Below are 19,282 nucleotides of genomic sequence, written 5' to 3'. Positions count from 1 at the left end.
CTGGAAATGAAATGGGTGGGCCAGGAAGCAGTGAAAGTTTTATGTCAAGGATAGCAATAAACGTTCCAAAGTGAAAAATTCAAAAAGCGTTCATATATCCGCGCCAATCTTGAATTTTACAACGCTTCTGCACATTTCATTTTCAGTCAGGACACTAGATGCTGGTCGTCATTCTCTTGATTGACAAGGTCACGTGGTTCAGCACAGGGTTTTAACGCACCCATCAGGTCGCTGGTTAAAACGAACGAGTGTGTTAAATTAGCGATTTATTCTGTGTTTTCTACCCTGTTTCCAGTTGTATAATAACCACTTCGCAATAATTTATTATCTAAAACCTTTGGCGTTTAATCAGAAATTAACACTATGAAATTAAAGGTTCCCATTGGAGCGCGAAAATTTGTCAGATTAGGATTCGCTCTAACCAACGCAACTCTATTGTTTTAAGGAGTTGAAGGGTGAGATGTTGCTAAAGCTGCTTTTAAACAAATAAAATTGAAGTTAAAACATTGGCGATAGCCGCTGTTGCAAAGTACAACAGAGTAAGGAAATTTCAACTAAAGTAGCTAAACTTAAATTAATCTTGAATGTTTGCCAATATCGTAACGGAGTTGATCTGATATTGAGATAATAACGATACGACGACAAGACGAGAACGCGATTAATTTCACCCGGCTGGCAGACGGCAACTTTTTCAGAGCGATCATGGAAGAGAGTGATAACAAAAAAATCGTCTTCAATTTACGTTATTATCACAACGGAGCCACATATCTACTAAATTAATTTTTTAAAATGAAAACTCCAAATGCCAGCGGAAATAAAAAAAATTGTGTCCGGCATCCCTATTATACCATACTATATTGACAAATTGTTACTTTACTCAATAAAAAACAAAGTATAACACTGTTAATAATAACGATAACTACAACATAAGCGTTCAATGAAATATTTCGGTTGAAAAACCTACTTCCCTTTTCCAAGGAAGTAATTACAAAATTTGTAGATCTGTATATTAGTATATCGAACTATTATTATATTTTAGCTTTTGTCTTTTCTTAAAGGCAATTCAACTGTGGAATAGCATTTAGAATAATTTAATTGTCTCATCTTATTTAAATGCTAACATCAGTTCACTGCTAATATAAATTACGCTTTGTAGTGCGGACTGTCGGTCGATGCCGCGAATTGTTTCCGAGTTATTTTGTTTATTTGATTAACTGAATATATTGTTTTCCCTTTGGATCATTAAGTGTTGGTTTCAAGTTTGTGACTCGGTTTAAATCGTCATTCCACCGAGGCCGAGTACAACTTGATGCGGAGACTTCTGCTAAGCATAATACAGTGGAACCTCGATTTAACGGAGTCGCTGGGGACCGGCCAAATTTGTTCGTTAAATCGAGGGTTCGTTATATCGAAAACCTCGATGTAACGAATTTGAGGGGAAACGACCAAAATGTTAGTTATATCGAGGTCATAGTTAATGATTGATTTGTAACACAGGTGATTTCTGTCACGCAATTCAATGCAATTTTCGTCACCAAGAAGTGTCGCATTTTGAGATGCAATTCATTAAGCATGGTGGCTTTCAGTATCAATTATTTTCCCTTTTGAGGAGACGCGCAGCTTTTGTTTACAAAAGAACGACACTTTCAGAGTAGCGATTTAAAAATGTTGCAACATAGAGGTTATACAGAAAATTGTCAGAAGTTGATTGATGTCGAAATACTACTATAATAGTGCCAATGTCTATGACATATAATAAGCTGTTGACTGAAAGGTTGCTGTCTCTTTACAATAAGGATTTCAAGGATTTGTTGACTGTTGATCTGTTCAGCGTTTATCTTCTGCCACATGTTGACATTGTAATTCGTTATATCGAGGTAGATTTTACGTTTGGGCTTCCGGATTATGTTCGTTATATCGAAAAATTCGTTATATCGAGGTTCGTTATATCGAGGTTCTATTCCATACATTTTACTGTAACTTTGGCCGGGACATAGAATATCGTTCGTTATATCGAGGACTTCGTTAAATAGAGGTTCGTTAAATCGAGGCTCCACTGTACGCGTGGCCTCTCACAAGAGTGAGGCTACACAAAGCTTAATTGTAATCTTTGGATCCAACCAGTTCTTAGTCAATAATTGATTTGCGTCCCATTCCATAGCCGTAGGAAAGAATAACAATGTTTATCCCAAAGACTCCCCTCAGTTTTGTCGCCTTCAACAATGTCAGTCTCAAAACCAAGGAGACTTAATGCACGGACGTTAGTTATTTTCTTGAGTGTGTTTTTCTAGGTCTGAAGACCGTCGAAGTGATTACATCACGATTGACCATTTAAAAAAGAGGGCTTGAAAAATCTCAACATCGAGCGAGCGTTCATGCGGCTTGCACAAGAAACGTTGTGTGTATTTGAAGTTCGTTTCACTAATACTCGAACATTGGGGAATGGTAGATTGATCTGAGTCAGCTGCCAGCACTGCGAGCGGCCATATGCACATTCAGTTTCACAAGAGGAAACAATCTCTCTCAGCACCAGTCATCTGCATCGTCGTCTTCCAGCCCATATATAGCGTAAGGGCTTGTGCCGCGAGCCACAGCTTCCTCTAGCTGAACGTTGATACGCGTTATCATATCATCGAAATATGGATCCTGCTTCACTTGAGGCCGGTCTTTATCCATTTCCACTCCTGTATCACTGTCGCTTGAACTGTCCAGATCTAAAGAAGCTCCCTCGACAAGAACTACAAGGTCAGAAAAAAGGTGTAACTCTTTAGAAAGTTTCCCAGTCAGGGGGCGTGTAACCAACTCACAGCGATAATAAAGACTTGAGAAGCATAACTTGAGTTTCAGGGCCCGTTGTTTGAAAAAGGCGATTTCTCTAATCCGAGACTCGAGGCTTGAGACACATTTATGATGAGTTACAAAAAGAAAACAAAGGACAGAAAGGATAATAGAAATTGTCACTGAAATGAAGAGGTGAACTAGAAATTCACGCCAATTCTGAATCTCAAAGCTAATGTGCAATAAAAAAGGACAAAACTATTTTGAAATGTATTGTGTAAGGATGATCACCTTTGTCGCTCCTTCTAGTGGTTGGTGTTAGGTAAGCGGCGGGTAAAACGGCCTGATCTTTGAACTGCTCCGCAACATTTGGTGTGGCTACACTGCAGGGTACCGAAGCTTCCATCACAGCACGAGAGGAGTCTGGGTGAGGCTGGTGACAATGTGGAGTAAATGCATTACGTTAATAAACACAGAAACGCTGCAGTACAAGCAGAACAGCTCAACAGTTTCCGATTCTGACGGTCCACTACACAAGATTTACACCCACAAAAGTACACTCAATCCATGTTCTCAAGCCTTTCACGCGCACAGCATGCAACAAGGCTAATTCAGGTCGGGTTTTATCATTTTATCTAAAAATATATCGGTTACAGTATAAATGGAAGACGTCTCTAGCTGGCCGCCTATAAATATTCCCAGAAAGAAAGGGAAAAACTTCACTGGACATCTAGAAAATCTGAGGGCAGCATTGCTTTCCTTTGCCTCTAACTAGCATTTTCATGGCTTCCACAAAGTTTAATCCAGATGCGTGATCCTCAACTTAGCTCCAGGTGTACAGAGTAAATTCTGGTCATTGGCACACGGAATTTTAGTTCGGCCTTATTTTCAGGTGCTTTAATGTACCAAACCAGTTTTTCAAAATAGAGAAACAATAGCCTCCATTTGGCGCGAAAATATGCACGGTAATTTGTCCGCGGACATTATATGTTCCGAGAAGCGAACAATTTTGCGAGAGCGAAGTTCAAGGAAAATTAACAGTTATTCCACAAGCGCGCGTTGGATATGAGTTGTTTATAATCATCTCATTAAATCCAACAAGCACGAGTGGAATAATTGTTTTATTAAAAACACCCCTAGATTATAGCAGGGTTGCCACCTACTTGAACAAAAAAAAATCCCTGACTTTTCCTGACTTTTTAGTGACTACAAAACAATTTTCACTGACCGTGCAGGATGATTATTCTGGCCATGAATCAACAAAAATAAGGATAGCTCAGATAACTTTTAAAACAAGATTGCCTTGTCTATACGAAAACATCTAATAAAACAATTTGCGGCAACCACAAGATAAACTTCCCCGACTTTTCACTGACTTTCAACAGGGATTCCTTGGAGAGGAAACAAAACTCCATGTTTCCCGCGGGACCAGTCATTAAGTGTTTTGTTATACCTCTTAACTCAAAAATAGAAAAAAGATGCGAAGAAATCGTTTGCTTGACGCCGGCTGGCTCACAAATTTGCCGCGGTTTCAAGGGGCACGACCTGATCACGTGCGAGTCGAAAGTTCAAGTTGTTGTTTCCCTAGAGAGTTAGTGAGCTTTGTTCGCCCAAGGGAATTAATGAGTTCTGACCCACGACACGTAACACGTTCTCCTCCAATCAGGAAACGTATTTGAGTTGGGAGGTATAACAATGGCTCATATCCCATGATGGCTAAGCCGATGAAAACTCTCGAATTGCATTATCCAATGATCCAGATTTTAATAATACCGGATATAAGTTATTCATATACCTGCATTCCATTTCTGTTAACGTCGCCATTCAACTTCGGGCTTGGGCCCCAACTGCTATGCCGTTTGAGGTCCATGCTAGCTTGTCTGGGAAGACGTCTACAAAAACAACCAAAAAAAATAAAGATGGAAAACAAAAACTGTCAAGACCTAATGAGGCCAAGCATTCAAACAAGCTGAGACAATTCTGTTGGTTGAGAAAGTAGTTCATGAAATGTCGATGCTGGGTTTTTTTAGTGGTTTTCAACTAAGTATAGTCTATAAAGTAATCTGAAATTGTTTGGGTTTTGCTTTTATTCCACAGAAACAAGAGGGATGAAGGGAAAGTCCTGCCATTCATCCTTTCGTGAACAAAACTGTAACGGATCATCCCTCTTTATCTCGTCTAATAATTATAGAACCGAGTTTCCATCTTTCCTGGTTAGTTCATAGTTAATAGAGGGGACTGGTTATGAAGCCCGGCAAACATCAAAGGAGCAAATAAAGATGCCAAGATTTATGTTGAAAAGTCCATGACCGTGTACAATCTTTTGTTTTGCGTTCATACACTATGCATGAGTTACGAGTAGTTATGAGTAACCAACACGTTTCTTTTAGTTATTTCCTCAGTGCGGAGTAAACAACCATTGTGTTTTGTGCACGGTCAAGGCCAAAAAAAGCGAACAAACACATACAACAAAGAACTTTGTCGAGTTTCATAACCATTCCCCCTTATTAACTATGGTTAGTTCATTGGCTATTTGCTGCAAATTTATGTTATATTAACAAGGACGTTAGCCGGGGGGCATTCAAGACATTTGCGCATGCCTTACATGTCTATCTTTCCCCGAAGATACACATTTTACATAAATGAAACTGCTACTTCTGTTAAAGACAACATATCAGTTTAGATTGTAACCAGACCAAACCAGGGACGCATCACATTTGAAAGCATAGTTTGGCATGGGGCAAACAAATAGGAGAGGTCTGGATTCTACAATTCCTCAGGTGATTGTCAATTTCTTTCGACAGTGAACGCATTCAACATTTCAGTAGCTGAGAAATCGGAGACACAAGCAACGATAACTGACGAAAGCAAACGCAGGCGGCATCCTGAAACGTCCTTGATGAAGGGTTAATCAACTGTGACGATGCTGAAGCAATGTTCTTATGAATTATTGAGTGCTACGACGATAAGAAACAATATTAATACATATTCAAGCACATAAGTGATCGGCCTCGCATCCGCCGTCGGTTTTTTCACTGGTAACCGCACCTGCCTAGCTGTGTCCACGGATTTTAACATGTAAGGAAGTTAGAAAGTATCGGCGCAAATTCATTACTTTTTTAATCAGGGTTGGAAAACAAAAACTGAAATCAAGCGAAATGAGAGACGTTAAATCAACCGAGGGTACAAGAAGTGATCGTCGAACGAGGTGAGTTGAAATAAAGTTGTTATGTATAAACTGCTGTCAATGAACTTAAGGTAGGCCGGTTTGGCATATCTTGTAATGGGTTTTAAGTAACTGAAGTGAATTAAGGTAGAAAACTTTACTTTTCCAATGAGCACTTTATGCACATTTTAGCACTAGAAATCTTCATCACATCCTCGCATGTCCATGACAACCTTTCAAAGTATTATCTTTTCAATCCAATTCATCGCATGCTTGTGTAAATACAAAATTTCAACTGAACCATTCTTTAAAGTTGAAAGTAATCAAGTAAATTTCCATTTGGGAGTGTAAACACAAGTTAGTTTCAATATTAATGAAACAAGGCTATTGTCAATTTTCGTTGTATTGGTTTATTACAAAGAAGTGTTTTTCCTCTGCAAGAACAAACTCTGTACAGATCAATGTGATCATTTTTATTGCTGACCGTATTTCGGCAGGGGCATTAGAAATTTGTACACACACTTAGTATGACAAAAAAATAGATTCATTAATAAAGATTGAATAAGGCGAGTGTTAAGAACAATCTTTTTGAATATTCATTCAAACGACACTTAATAGCTCCAGCGGTTTTTCCAGAACGTCATTTTCACCTGTCGTTTTCTGTCAAGTTATAACCGCAAGACATGTTGTGTTCTGCAAAGTTAGGAGATGATAGCTTTTAGAAACATGTGCGTCGTTGTGTCTGTTATTTTAAACGCCACTCAGCATTCATTACCAAAAAAGTGTTATTTTTAGCTGTTAAAAAGGTTCATTTTAAAAATTACTTAACTGTCTTGAATGTTTTCTAAGTATACCCACTAAATTGCAAATTGGCTACATTGAGGCTTTTCTTGTATAGTTAAAAAACCAGTTGCATATTTTGCTGAATCTCTAATATATGCAACCTTTGTAGAAATTCTAGTTTTTTTATGATCATATATCTGACAAGAACTTTATATTAAAAAAATCCCAAGTGATGTGATATTTCAATAATTTTCACATGTTGACAAATTGATGAAGTATTTCGTTATACAAGTTATCTAAGTGACGTTCATTTAGTCAAATGGCGATTTCTATTTAAGCTTCATATCCGCAAATTATCAACACAAAATTGTCGGACGCAACCAAAAAGTTAAATTGAAGGAAGAGCCCGAAGCTTTTTAACGCAAAAACATGTTTTTCACCGGGGCCGCAAAATGGTCCAAAATAAAAAATATACATAAATTTTCTCACTGGTTTGAAATACACACGGCACTGACTCACATCGCGTCCTTTTCCAGGGCCGTTGCTTGTAACAGGCAGACCGAGGCAAATCCCTTGGTCGTTTTTTTTTTTCGATTTCTTGTTGTTTATAGTCATCTAAACACCCTAATTACCTAGGACTGAAGAGAATTTAACCATGGACAATGCCTCGGTCATGATTTTTCATGAACATTCCCTCAGTAATAATTTTTTCAGGGACATTGCCTCAGTCATAATTTTTCATGGACACTGCCTCAGTCACAATTTTTTGTGAACATTGCCTCAGCCAAAACCTTTTTTGGCTACAGCCCTGTTATCAGCTTTCACTTTCATTATATCTGCATGCCAAAAAAATGGAAGTTTGTTTCCTTGGTAAGGTTTCCCTAGCGCCAATCTTTTTTTTAATCTGGATGATGTGTAAATGTGGAAATTTTTGCGTACTTATTTAGCAAAAAAGAGAAAGCAACTCAAGTAGAATATGAGAATATTTCTTTTTCACCGCGCGTCATTAAATATTGTATTGAGAAATACGACTTAATGGCGGTGAGTAACCCATAGGCGTCACTTGAGGTTATCACGAATGATACAGCCAATCAGAACAAAGGACGGAAGGATACTGGCGAGAAAACGAGAGAGAGAGATTACTGAACTGACGGTTAAGTCAACAACTTTCTCGCCTAAAACAGTACTTGAATTACTCAGTCATGTCTCAACGAAAGAAATGCAGGTTCTTAAAAAGAAGGATGGAAATTGCAACAAAAGTGTAGTAATTTTTTTTGGATGCCTCAGGGCCAAATATATCAAGATGTCAGCTCATGTTCTGTTCTCAATAGACTCTAGAATAGAGGCTTTTAAAACAGGAAGTATAAAAGAAGATATATCTCATAAATCAGCGTAAGGCGAAAGAGAAGTTTTCCGGTCAAACAGCAGGAATTAAACCGCCAAAAGATAACTATGAAACGGCTTACCACGACAGGAAACTGACGAAAATCGAGGAATCTGGTCGCGTCAAGCAAATATCTTGCATTCTTATCTGTCGCGAGCAAACACACTATGGTTAAGTCGATTTTTGCGTTTGGAAATGCACGTTTATGTCGTCAAACGTTTATTGATGCTCTTTATTAAAAAGACACGTATATTTTGGGAGTAGCAAACCATTAGCAATCGATAAGAGGCTAGGCATTGTTCCAGTAAATTATACATGTATGTCTATAAAAAGAAAAAAACGATTTTCGAGCCTTGTTCAAATGCCAGGCAGAAATAAAATCATAATTCAGGTACTATACTTTGCATTTTTCATATCACTTTAACACAAAGACATTTGAACATCTAATCAAAAAAGCTCTTTGACTGAGTAACGAAAACGCTGTAAGTTATTATACATTTCGAGATGCACTGAGCTGTATCACACGTGTTGTTTCATGCAGAGTCGCAATATTAGTTCGAATTGGACATGCTGAAATGTCCGCGTAGTTGTAAATTAACAGAAATTAATACCAGTTGCTGCCAAAAGGGTAAGAAACAAGAGTGAATGAATATGAGTGAAAAGGGTGTCTTTGGGTTTGAAAACTTTGCGGTAATTTCTGAAACGGTATTCTTTCGATAATGCTTAGATTAACCACAATTCGACGGTAGAAAATGGATTTGAATGTACAGAGTTTGTACTCAGTGTCATTGAACAAGTTCTATTTGGGGTACATTTAACAATAAAATGACTACCCTGTTGCATAACAACATGAAATATTATTTCGCCGGGGTGAACATGAAAAATAGCATCTTCAGTCCCGGAAAAGTGGTTGTAGACTTTCAGCAACGAAAAGTAAACTGACTGAACAATGATTCAAAGCCAAATGACAAGACTACAACAGAACCAAATAATAAGTATAGGTAATCATACGGTTTTTCTCGTTCAATTTGGAATTAATTTGCACGAGTGAGTTTTTCAAAAAGCTGAAATTGCACGAGCCGCTTCGGTGAGTGCAATTTCAGCTTTTTGAAAAACTCACAAGTGCAAATTAACTCCAAATTGAACGAGAAAAACCGTATGATTACTTATTAATAATATAAACATGAAAAAATTCGCGCGGAGGAAGTGCCGGAAGATCTTTCTTGAAGCCATTTTTTCTCATTTGAGAAAACTTTTTTCAAAGTTTCAGCACAAAATTTTCATCATTTTACGTGATATCATTTTCTTAGAAAAGTTGCTATTTTCTTTCAGTCAATCATAATCCAGAATTTCGATGTGTAATTTGCACTGGTGTTACACTTTTTGCACTGATGTTACACTTTTTGCACTGGTGTTACACTTGAACTGCACTACTCTTAGCCAATCAGAATCGAGTAATTTTTTCATGTGTATTATTAATTTCATAACACAATCAAGAAAACACCTGTTTCCCTCTGATGGCACGATGTAAGCCCTTTCCGGCGGCGCCATCTCTTAGATGGGTAACCGCTCGGAAATATTTATGACAACAAACAGGAGACCATGGGCTTCCGCAAAAACGAATACTCTGAAGGCGTGATTTGATATTGAACATTTCTACGTTGTTATTGACCTTGATTATGTGTATATTAGCTTATATTGTACCCGTGGCTATGTTACTATCACCCGCAGTGCCATGTTTATTGCACTGCTTACCGCAAAAATGCTGTCCCAAGGCTGCCCAGCAGCATAATTAAAAAAAGGAATTAATGTTTTCAGCTCCTTTTCGCGGTTTCGTTGGATTTGTTTCTATTTCTATTTCACACTTTTTTTCGACAAGGAAAACAAGGTTTTTTGAGAAGCAAAATTGATTTTTTAGTCATTGTTTTTAAATTATCTCTGTTTAATGAAGCAAATATTTTTCCAAATAAAAAATGGATCAATCTTCATCAAGAAAAAGTCAAGAACCAAGAGTCTGGGTACCATTAGAAATACACATGACTTCACAAGTTTAATTGAACACTGCCTCTAGCTATGTAGCTATTTTTAGTTAACTTTATCCGCGAAACCCCTTCTGAACTTTCGGCGTTGATGACTCCTCCACGCTTGGTCTTGAGCTAAAATGCTACTCCTTGTCATAGCTTTCTGACATTAGTCACGTGAACAGCACGTGGAGTTAATCCATCTCTCCTTGTCAGGCATATCCTTGGTTATCTACTGCTTAGTACATCTTAAACGTATGTCTTAACGGACGTCACGGTATTTCTTTCCATTTGCCTCTTTAGGAAGACACAATGTGTTGTTCACTTTACAAAGCCAGCGAAGAGACCTCTTCCTCTTGGGGGACAAAAAGGCATTTTCCCGGAGGGAACTAGACAACAACACACCCCGTACGTCACATCAGACCAAAGGATCATCACGTGACTTGGACTGTCAATCAAGTCTACATTAATGTCCGCACTGTTGAGCTTTTGCCTTGCAAAATTGCTATTTTTATTATATATTCTCTATTAAATAAGAGTTGTGTTTGCAATGAAATTTCAGATCCAAAATTGCATGGGATAGGGGCCATTTTCTCGATCATGACTATTATGGAACGAGAGGGACTCGCACGACTCTTGAAGTGTTTCTTGACTTCTGCCACTGCAAAGATAAAACGCACACCGAGTTGATGATATTGCAACCTCGACGTGTCACAAGGCTGAGTCTCCCTCGCATAGAAACCCCTCATACTTACCAGAGTTAGGCAGTTGCCTGTTAACTAGCGCACGTGATGAAAAGTTTTCAGGCGGCTATTCAATTTTGTCATGAAAACAACAAAATTGGTTATTCCAAAGCTAATACTGAGCAGGTGATAAACCGATTTACCCTCGTGATAGGAAAATCGATAATGCTAAGTTTGACGGGTCGTCCCTTGTCAAAATGACGGGTGCACGAAAGCACAAGCGTCCCCGGGTTCCACAAACCTTTTGAGTTTGTTTGGAAAGGCAGTTTTGCGTAGAGCATTTCCAGGCGCATATTTACCGCGTTTCATGAACACTAATGCGCTATGAGGAAATACGCAGACTTAATGGAATCTCACCCGCTTATAAGTCTGGTTCCTGACTAATTTTTCGGGCATTACATGTATATGCGATATATCTCTTACCGTGCCACATTAAGTCTAGCGTCACTGGTGTAAGCTCTGTTTCTTCGTCTCTCCATATTCCCGAGTTCTATGTCTTCTCTTCCTGTATTCGGTCTCCTATTGCGTCGAAGAGATCCCACCAACTTAGAGAAAAGACCTCTCTGCGTAAACAAGGAAATAAAGAAGATATCGCCATGTGAAAAAGCACGAATTATGGTGTCGCACACACCAGAGAGAAAAATAGACTGTTTTGCAGTCTCTTTCTTTGTTTGTTTTGAGCAAGCACAATACTCAGCACGGCGAGCAAAATTTAGGCGCAAGTCTGAAACCTCCCACGGTCTCCTTCCTCGAATGTTGTTTCTCAAGCTACAACACAACCAAACAAAGCCACCTACCTTAGAATTTGCAGCTCTTCTTTCTTCTTCCCTTTCAACCTTAAAAATACCACAAAAATATGTTAAATAACGGTGTGCACTGCTATGTAGCCGGGCCGTAAATGAATCGAACTCTTCGCATACTATTAGAAGGATTGACTGAACACGAACATTGTTAGCTCTTAGAAGACCTCATAACCAACTCATAACCAAATTTCGTCTCTTTAGTTACCCTTTCTGGTTGAGTGCCTTTTCTTTTAAGGTATTTGTAGTTCTCGTGTATAAGCTTTGCACAATGAATCTTTCCTATAGTCATCTGTTGACAGCTTAGCTCTGCAAAAAAAATAACGCCGTCAACATATTAAGGAATTCTAGTTCCCATTTACAGTATACAGACAACAAAATAACTCCAGCTTTGATTGTCTGTTTAAATTTATCACACAGAAATCAAAATCCATAGTTTCCTTGTAAAGACGTCTATCACTTCCTGATATTCGATTCAACGTACTTCTTTTTAGACCCATTTAGACCCAAAGCAGACTAATTTACATGTGGCTGGACGACAGCCAACCCAGCCCCCCTTGCCTTCTTTCTCCAAACCATTTCAAAAGAAGAAAAAAAATCACTATCACTTACCTAACTGTTTAGGTATTAAACTATTGAGCACTTTTTGTGATGTTTTAGGCCAAACTCGTTTGATCATTCTCCTTAATTCAGTATCATTTGCATTCATGTTTCCGCGTAGCTTGATGTTCAGTGACGTTCGAATGAGAGCGAAGAGGGTGGTACTGAATGACACCGTGTTATCCTCGTTCAGCGGCATGTTCATCTTGATCAGGCGCTGAGGATGAACACAGTAAGGTTAGATAACTTATTTCGAGGACATTTTACCTCTGCCTGGCATTAGGAATATTACAAATTAGATCTCTATATCATGGCCTTCGAATTCCCCCACTGAGTAACATGAGGTAAGAACCAACCAGAGCGCCAGACACCCAACATTTCCAGGTGCTCAGTCAGTTAGTGCCAGGTTATAAGTGTTGGAGTTTTCGGATGTAATTTCAAACGTCTCTCAACGGCGCTCGTGACATAGGCGTGCGTGAAAAGAAGTCCTTTCAAGCTAGTTCACAACCTGCAATGATATAGTGACCGTGATTTGGATAGTCACGCTACGACAAGCGTAACAAGCCAAAAGTTTTTCATTTGGATCTGTCCGAAAGAGGCACGGCGTGAAAAGAGATGTCGTGATTTTATCATGAATAGCAAGTATAGATTGATATACATACCTTATAACCAACGATCTTTGGGCATTTTTTACCAAAGCCAACAGGAGGAGACATGCTACACATCACCTTGTAGATTTCGCTGTGGTGAATACATCCGCTGAACAATAACAAAGATGTGTTAGAATCAACATCAACATGGTACGCCCTACCAAATACATGGACTGTCACAGTAAATTAAAATAGTACAAGAACACATGCGCACTAGCTAGATTCAATACATACGTGGCGGCGGGGTCGAACTCAGACCACACGCGGACAAACTCGTCTAAGTGATGCGGACCAAGGATGGACTCGTCACGAGTAAGGTATTCGAAGTTATCCATGATAACAGCTACAAACAGATTTAACATCTAGAAAAAGAGGAAAAATGAAAGAGTTCATGATCAAATGTCATTAGGGGCGCTTTTGGGACAGCGTTCCCAGAGGCCCTAACACGCCCAATACGTAATTTGTTCTATAGAATGGCAAGTCATGATAAGTATTCCGTACTTGCACATGTTACCAGATAGTCTCTTAGTCTCTTAGTCCCTTAGTCCCTTAGTCCCTTAGTCCCTTAGTCCCTTAGTCCCTTAGTCTCTTAGTCTCTTAGTCTCTTAGTCTCTTAGTCTCTTAGTCTCTTAGTCTCTTAGTCCCTTCGTCCCTTAGTCTCTTAGTCTCTTAGTCTCTTAGTCTCTTAGTCTCTTAGCCTCTTAGTCTCTTAGTCTCTTAGTCTCTTGGTCTCTTGGTCTCTTGGTCTCTTGGTCTCTTGGTCTCTTAGTCTCTTAGTCTCTTGGTCTCTTAGTCTCTTAGTCTCTTCTGCCCTAGACTGACAGAAAGGCATGAAAAGGTGCGGACTGCACGGATCCTTGCCTTAGAGACCTATCAGAGTTGCGTTTTACTCACTTGTTTATCTTCGTACAGTTTCCACCGATTTCGATCGGTGTTTTCCTCTCTGTTACTTACCAAGAACATACAGAGAAATATAAAAGAGCAGAAGTATAAAATGGCGCCGACTGTAGTGCCACAAGTTGAGCCATATTTTTCCGTGTCCACTTGAGGATCACACTTAGCATCATCATAACACGCCCGCATGATTTTATGCCAGTCTTCCCCGGTCGCCGATCTGCCACAACAAAAGGAAATAAGCGTTAAAAAAGCTAGCCTACGATGCTTAAACAAACGGAAGAATTGAACACGTAGCGAGCTCACAAAGGGAAGGACATGCCTTCTTTGAACGCTCGTCTGACATCAGCTGGTCACTAACGATAGCGGATGCCGTAATGATCCAACAAATTTAAGTTACTCACTTCATTTTTTTCTTAGGATAGCAGTCATGATTTTATTTCTCACCTGAACAGAACTTGCAAAGCCTCAAGAAGGTTTCGAAAGTGATTATTAGCGTTGATTTCCCCATCTTCGTCTAGCTCGATTTTCCCAAAAAGCTGTAAAAGAAAGGATTAATTGAAAGTTTCAAAGTAATCAGACTTGCTCTTCAAATAATAACAAAAACGGAGCAAAAGTTTCTTTGAAATTTTGTTTTCTTTTTTCATATACCTTTACTTTTCACTGAATACTCTCTAATTGGCAATAGAAAACACTTTTAAGCAAGAACGGTAAAATCCAGGTTCACTTTTAATCTTGGATAATCACTATTTAAACAGCTTTCAATACTACGTTTTAAGCTTAAGCTTTTCTCAAACTCATTAATAGTTCATCAAGTTTACACAAAGTGATCTTAATTAGCATACATTTTCACGATCTGTTTTCTCCATTTTCTCCTTAATTTTAGGATCTATCGAGAAGATGCATCAAACACTCAAAACAGTGTTTGATCACATTTCCAAACACCTCGAGGTACGTAAAAATACTCCGTTACCCGTCGTATTTTCAACTGCCTTCACAGTGTTTGGAAATGTGGTGAAAAACGATCTTTCGTGTTTGATGTAATATATCAGACACGAGAGACAGTGTTTCATCGGGATATCCAAACACCGAGAAGAGAGTTGAAAATACGACGCGCAGCGGAGAATTGTTTGAAATATCTTCTCAATCAAAACAAAAACCAAGGAGAAAACAGAGAAGTAAAATCGTCAAAATCTATGCTAATTAAGACCGGGTGTTCAAACCTCCTTCACGGTTGTGCTTTTCTTTGCTTTAACTTGACGAATTATTAATGACTTTGAGAAATACTACGTCAAAGCAACTAGAAAACACGCGGCACAAGCAATGAATCATGAAGACTCCAGCTCACCTGCATCCCTATGACGGCATACATGAAGAACATCAACATAATCAGAAGCGTGACGTAAGGAAGAGCCTGTTGGCAAAGATACAAGAAACTCAGTTTGAACCAGCCAGTTTTGTAATAATCATAATCATAATCATAATCATATCTATAACAAAATTCTCGATCGTGATTGTTCTCCGCGTACCTATTTGTCACGTTATCGGCGCGCGATCACGTGGGTGTCCGATTACAGGTGTCCAATTTGAACTTTTCGCAACTGGATACCTGTCAATGGATACCCACGTGATTTGCACGTCAATTACGCACGTTTTAATGGCTTCCTTCGCACTGCTCCTACAGTTTTCAAAAGTTATGAAAAGCGTTACAGACGTTTTCGCTCAAAAGAACTTCCCAAAAGACTTTTTTTTGAGCCGCTTTTTGACTGACTCGTCCGGGCTTAAAGCATTTTCCTTGACTTTAACTTGTTTGTCCGGGAACTTTTAAAAAGCGTTGCTAAACCAGTCTAAGCAGGAAAGTAGACATATCATTAAACAAAAGTGACATTTAAGTAAATTGAAGTGCTACAAGGGAAGATCAAGACTGAATTGAACCTGCTAAGGGAATGAAACAAATTCTTAAAAGTTGGCGGTAATATTTGAACCTGCACCCTTCGGTAATCTTTTCACATTAATCGCCAGCTTTTGTATAAATTGTCAACTTTGAAATGCCTACAAAGCGCATTACTCCCTTCAATATATCTACTTGTATATGTACCCTAGTATATCTACCTTAGTACAAACAACACTAAATTAATAAAGACCTTAAAAGATTGAAGAAATGTCCACAAGAGTATTCTGATTGTGTAGCCTCGTCGAAGAAGTTTGATAAGTCTTGCCGCACGAAATAAACGAAACATGCTGGGATCAATTCCAATGCCGAGCGTGTTATCTCCCCCCTGTGAAAACAGTCAAGATATCAGCCTAAAATGACCACATAAATAAATAATAGCCTCGATTTGGCGCGGAAGTATGCTCGGATATTTGTCCATGAGCTCTAAGGAACAGATAATGTCTAGGAACAAATATCCAAGCAAATTTACAATGTCAAATGGAGGCTATTGTGTTTATTTTCCTTCAAATATTTTTCGCAACACGCGCGGTTTTGAAAATTGGGGAATATATAAACAATAGCCTCCATTTGGCGCGAAAATATGCTAGGATATTTGTCCGCGGACATTATCTGTTCCGAGAAGCGAACAGTTTTCCGAGAACGTAGCTCGAGGAAAATTGTGAGCTTCTCGGAACAGATAATATCCAAGTACAAATATCCGAGCATATTTTCGCCCCAAATGGAGGCTATTGTGTTTATTATTCTTCAAATCTTTTTCGGAACGCCGCGGTTTTGAAAATTGGGGGATATTCTCGGATATTCCCCAGTTTTAGCTGGGAAATATTCGGTCACGTGACGTGTTTAGACCAATCGCGCGCGAACGAAAATATTTGGATTATAACCAGGGATAGATGTAAGGATCATAGGATGAAAGGTCGCTGGAACATACCCGGGCTTGAATTCTTAACTTCGAAGCTGGAATAAACTAACGTCGCAATACACTGAGTGGCACCAGACCTCACGCGCAATATTTTCCTCTCTGGCTGGGATGCAGACATAACCTTTTTCACTAGCTGTCCCAGGTGCGATACAACATTTCCATTAAAAAACATATTCCATGGTCTACCCTCTGACCACATAGACAAGTATGTAGAGAACTTGCGGCAGGGTCCAGCACATTCATTGACATTGAGGAGAATAACTGTTTTAGTGTATACCACACAAGCTGAATAACTAGCAGACCAAAAAATTACTTTTCTTCCGAAATCTCTGCTCGGAGGTGAATAGCACTTTGCTAGTCACCTCCGAGTTAACCAATCAAAACACGTGAAAAGCACTATTCACTTCTTTGGTATATAATTATCAGAGCGGGGGGGGGGGGGGGTGGGGTGAATAAGGGTATGCAAATCCGCCGATCAGCGCCTTTTTCCACCAAATCCGTCGATCCGCCAGTATTTTTGTTTAAATCCGGAACCACAATTACATCCGGAAAGGTAAATGTGAATGCCATTGTTACTAGTAATTTCGCACAAATCGTAAAGAAGGCAACATGCTTGATGACTGTAACATAGTGCAATTCCAGTAACAGTCTCACACCTGAGTTTAAATGAGCTTTGTTCGAAAAAAGAAATAATTTGGATGAACTCATTAACATACCGACCAAGGCTGAAGAAAGATCTATGATCCAAACTTCGTTTAGGACCCAAGATCCGAACATCAAGACAGGCACAATCCGGAATCCGCGTCAAAATTCATAGCTGATCCACGATCCACTGTGTTTTCAAAATCCTCGAATCCGCTCGATTTACCGCAAAAATCCACAATCCGTGCGCTTTCTAAGGCCAAATCCGTCGATCCGAAAACCTATTCACCCCCCTCTTATCACGACTATGAGTTTCAGTTGTCAAACGACAGTCACCAAAACGCAGTGTTTGCCAAAGACAAATCTCATCTGCATGATCACTCTCCAAATATTACACGTAACATACCGTTTTGAAAAATCTATCCACCACAGTCACGACAACATCAAGCAATCCTCCCAAAACAACGATGAAGTCAAAAATGTTCCAATAGTCTCGAAAATAATTCTGAAAGGAAAGAAAACAGACAACAGTTACTGTTTTGCGTTAAGCCTTTTATGCTCTCAGGGGTGACCAAAAATTCGATTTCTTCTTGCCTTATCAACTTCTTTTCAAAGAGAAGTGCGAGGCAAATTAGGAAAACTGTAAACTAGGAACTCTCAAAATTGACTTCAAAACAAAAATTCAGAAAAATTAACGAGCAAGCCAGGAGGTGCAGTGCGCGAATCATCATAGAAACATAGCTAAACATGTTTATTCTGATCATGATTGAAACCACCTCAGGAGGAAGTTTCGATCTCAATTAAACGAAAAAGCGCGTTAAAGATGGCGGCCGAGAGCGGAGAGGAGCCAAGTCTACATTGGGGCTGCGATGATATAAAAGTTTTGGTTCAAATATGAATTGATGAAAACATACGATGGCAATAACCGGCCATGGGTAGAAAACAGAATATTTGGGAGAACACTGCCGCAAAACGTCACGAAAACGGTTTCACGATTTGCAAGTGCCGTAAAACCACATAAATTACAGGGCCATGCTGGCGTGAATCGTGTTCCCCTTCCTCTTTTTCTTGGCAGACCCATCGAAGTGTTTACTTGAAACATGTTTCGGTGCTAGTGTGGAAGCAGTATAAATGTGCTATCGGAAGCCGACTGACCTCCTCACTCGATAAATATACTTGCAGGTAATTTCCGTAACTGCGTACAAAGGTCTTCCCAGACACGAGCTCTAGCTTGTTTAGTGCCTCTTGATACCAAAAGCAAGACCAAATACATAACAGAAAAAAAAAAGCTTACCAGTCTTAGAGCGATAAACTTAAGTCCAGCTTCTACAATATAGAGAATAGTGAAGGCAATGTTCAGATACATAAGAATGTCTGTAAATTGCTCGCCTTGCTTGTAATGCTGCAGGGAAAAGAGAACAACAAGTGCCGGTGAGAAAGATCTCTTTCCAAAGTTTTCATAGAACTCAAAATGTTCTTAACCACATCCGAGGACCGTACAAAGTCCAAACTAGACACCATTTCAAACTCACAGACCATGAAACGAAGGAGTAATCTCAAAGTTATTTAAAACTGTTTGGTGTAGACGTTAAGGGGATTGACACAGCAGGAACCCTTTTAAAAAACTCACCTGGGACATAAGAACGCCCGTATTGAGAGCTATCAACACCAAAATGAATGTGTCAAAAGGCTTTGACATCACCAGGACCCAGATCTTGTACTGCAAACTCTTGTGGTCAGCTGGCATGTACCGCTGCGCAGGCTTAGCAGTCAGTGCAAACTGAATGCAATCACGCTGTTAAAAGAAGGCAAGAAATTCTTTTAACAAATCTGCAGTGAACTTTGTAGAAATTTTCAAAGCCTTGTTAAAATACGCCTTATAAATTTCACCTCACACATAGGATTTGAGGAAAAGAAGACATATACTTCTCAGTACATGCATGAAAAC

The 19,282-nt window shown here is 39.2% G+C and overlaps 1 protein-coding gene and 1 long non-coding RNA gene across 6 annotated transcripts in view; one reads left to right on the top strand and one right to left on the bottom strand.

Annotated features, from left to right (window-relative positions):
* Nucleotides 1–249: 249 nt before the first annotated feature.
* Nucleotides 250–19,282, bottom strand: part of LOC110050756 (voltage-dependent L-type calcium channel subunit alpha-1D-like) — a 60,651-nt gene continuing 41,618 nt past the window's right edge. For 4 of the 5 annotated variants that reach the window (XM_020756707.2, XM_089274970.1, XM_020756706.2 and 1 more), the window contains 16 exons: nucleotides 18,965–19,129; nucleotides 18,629–18,736; nucleotides 17,741–17,839; nucleotides 15,964–16,098; nucleotides 15,168–15,233; nucleotides 14,267–14,358; nucleotides 13,880–14,039; nucleotides 13,160–13,287; nucleotides 12,938–13,034; nucleotides 12,288–12,492; nucleotides 11,884–11,984; nucleotides 11,673–11,711; nucleotides 11,299–11,438; nucleotides 4,574–4,670; nucleotides 3,070–3,211; nucleotides 250–2,738 (listed from right to left, as the gene is read on the bottom strand). In XM_020756707.2, the coding sequence (XP_020612366.2) occupies nucleotides 2,524–2,738; nucleotides 3,070–3,211; nucleotides 4,574–4,670; nucleotides 11,299–11,438; nucleotides 11,673–11,711; nucleotides 11,884–11,984; nucleotides 12,288–12,492; nucleotides 12,938–13,034; nucleotides 13,160–13,287; nucleotides 13,880–14,039; nucleotides 14,267–14,358; nucleotides 15,168–15,233; nucleotides 15,964–16,098; nucleotides 17,741–17,839; nucleotides 18,629–18,736; nucleotides 18,965–19,129 (1,989 nt within the window). In that variant the 3' untranslated portion in view covers nucleotides 250–2,523. Of the gene's footprint in view, nucleotides 2,739–3,069; nucleotides 3,212–4,573; nucleotides 4,671–10,132; nucleotides 10,794–11,298; nucleotides 11,439–11,672; nucleotides 11,712–11,883; nucleotides 11,985–12,287; nucleotides 12,493–12,937; nucleotides 13,035–13,159; nucleotides 13,288–13,879; nucleotides 14,040–14,266; nucleotides 14,359–15,167; nucleotides 15,234–15,963; nucleotides 16,099–17,740; nucleotides 17,840–18,628; nucleotides 18,737–18,964; nucleotides 19,130–19,282 lie in introns of those variants that run through there. The other variant, XM_089274971.1, reaches the window with a different exon arrangement.
* LOC149102092 (uncharacterized) lies at nucleotides 5,412–10,688 on the top strand. The gene is made up of 2 exons (XR_016202459.1): nucleotides 5,412–5,986; nucleotides 10,436–10,688. It is a non-coding gene; the product is annotated as an uncharacterized LOC149102092 (long non-coding RNA).

This window comes from Orbicella faveolata, unplaced genomic scaffold, assembly GCF_042242905.1.
Source record: "Orbicella faveolata isolate gen_17 unplaced genomic scaffold, um_ofav_v1 contig_36, whole genome shotgun sequence".
Lineage (NCBI taxonomy): Eukaryota > Metazoa > Cnidaria > Anthozoa > Scleractinia > Merulinidae > Orbicella > Orbicella faveolata.
Note: the sequence above shows the minus strand (reverse complement) of the source record. Positions and strands in the feature narration are given on the sequence as shown.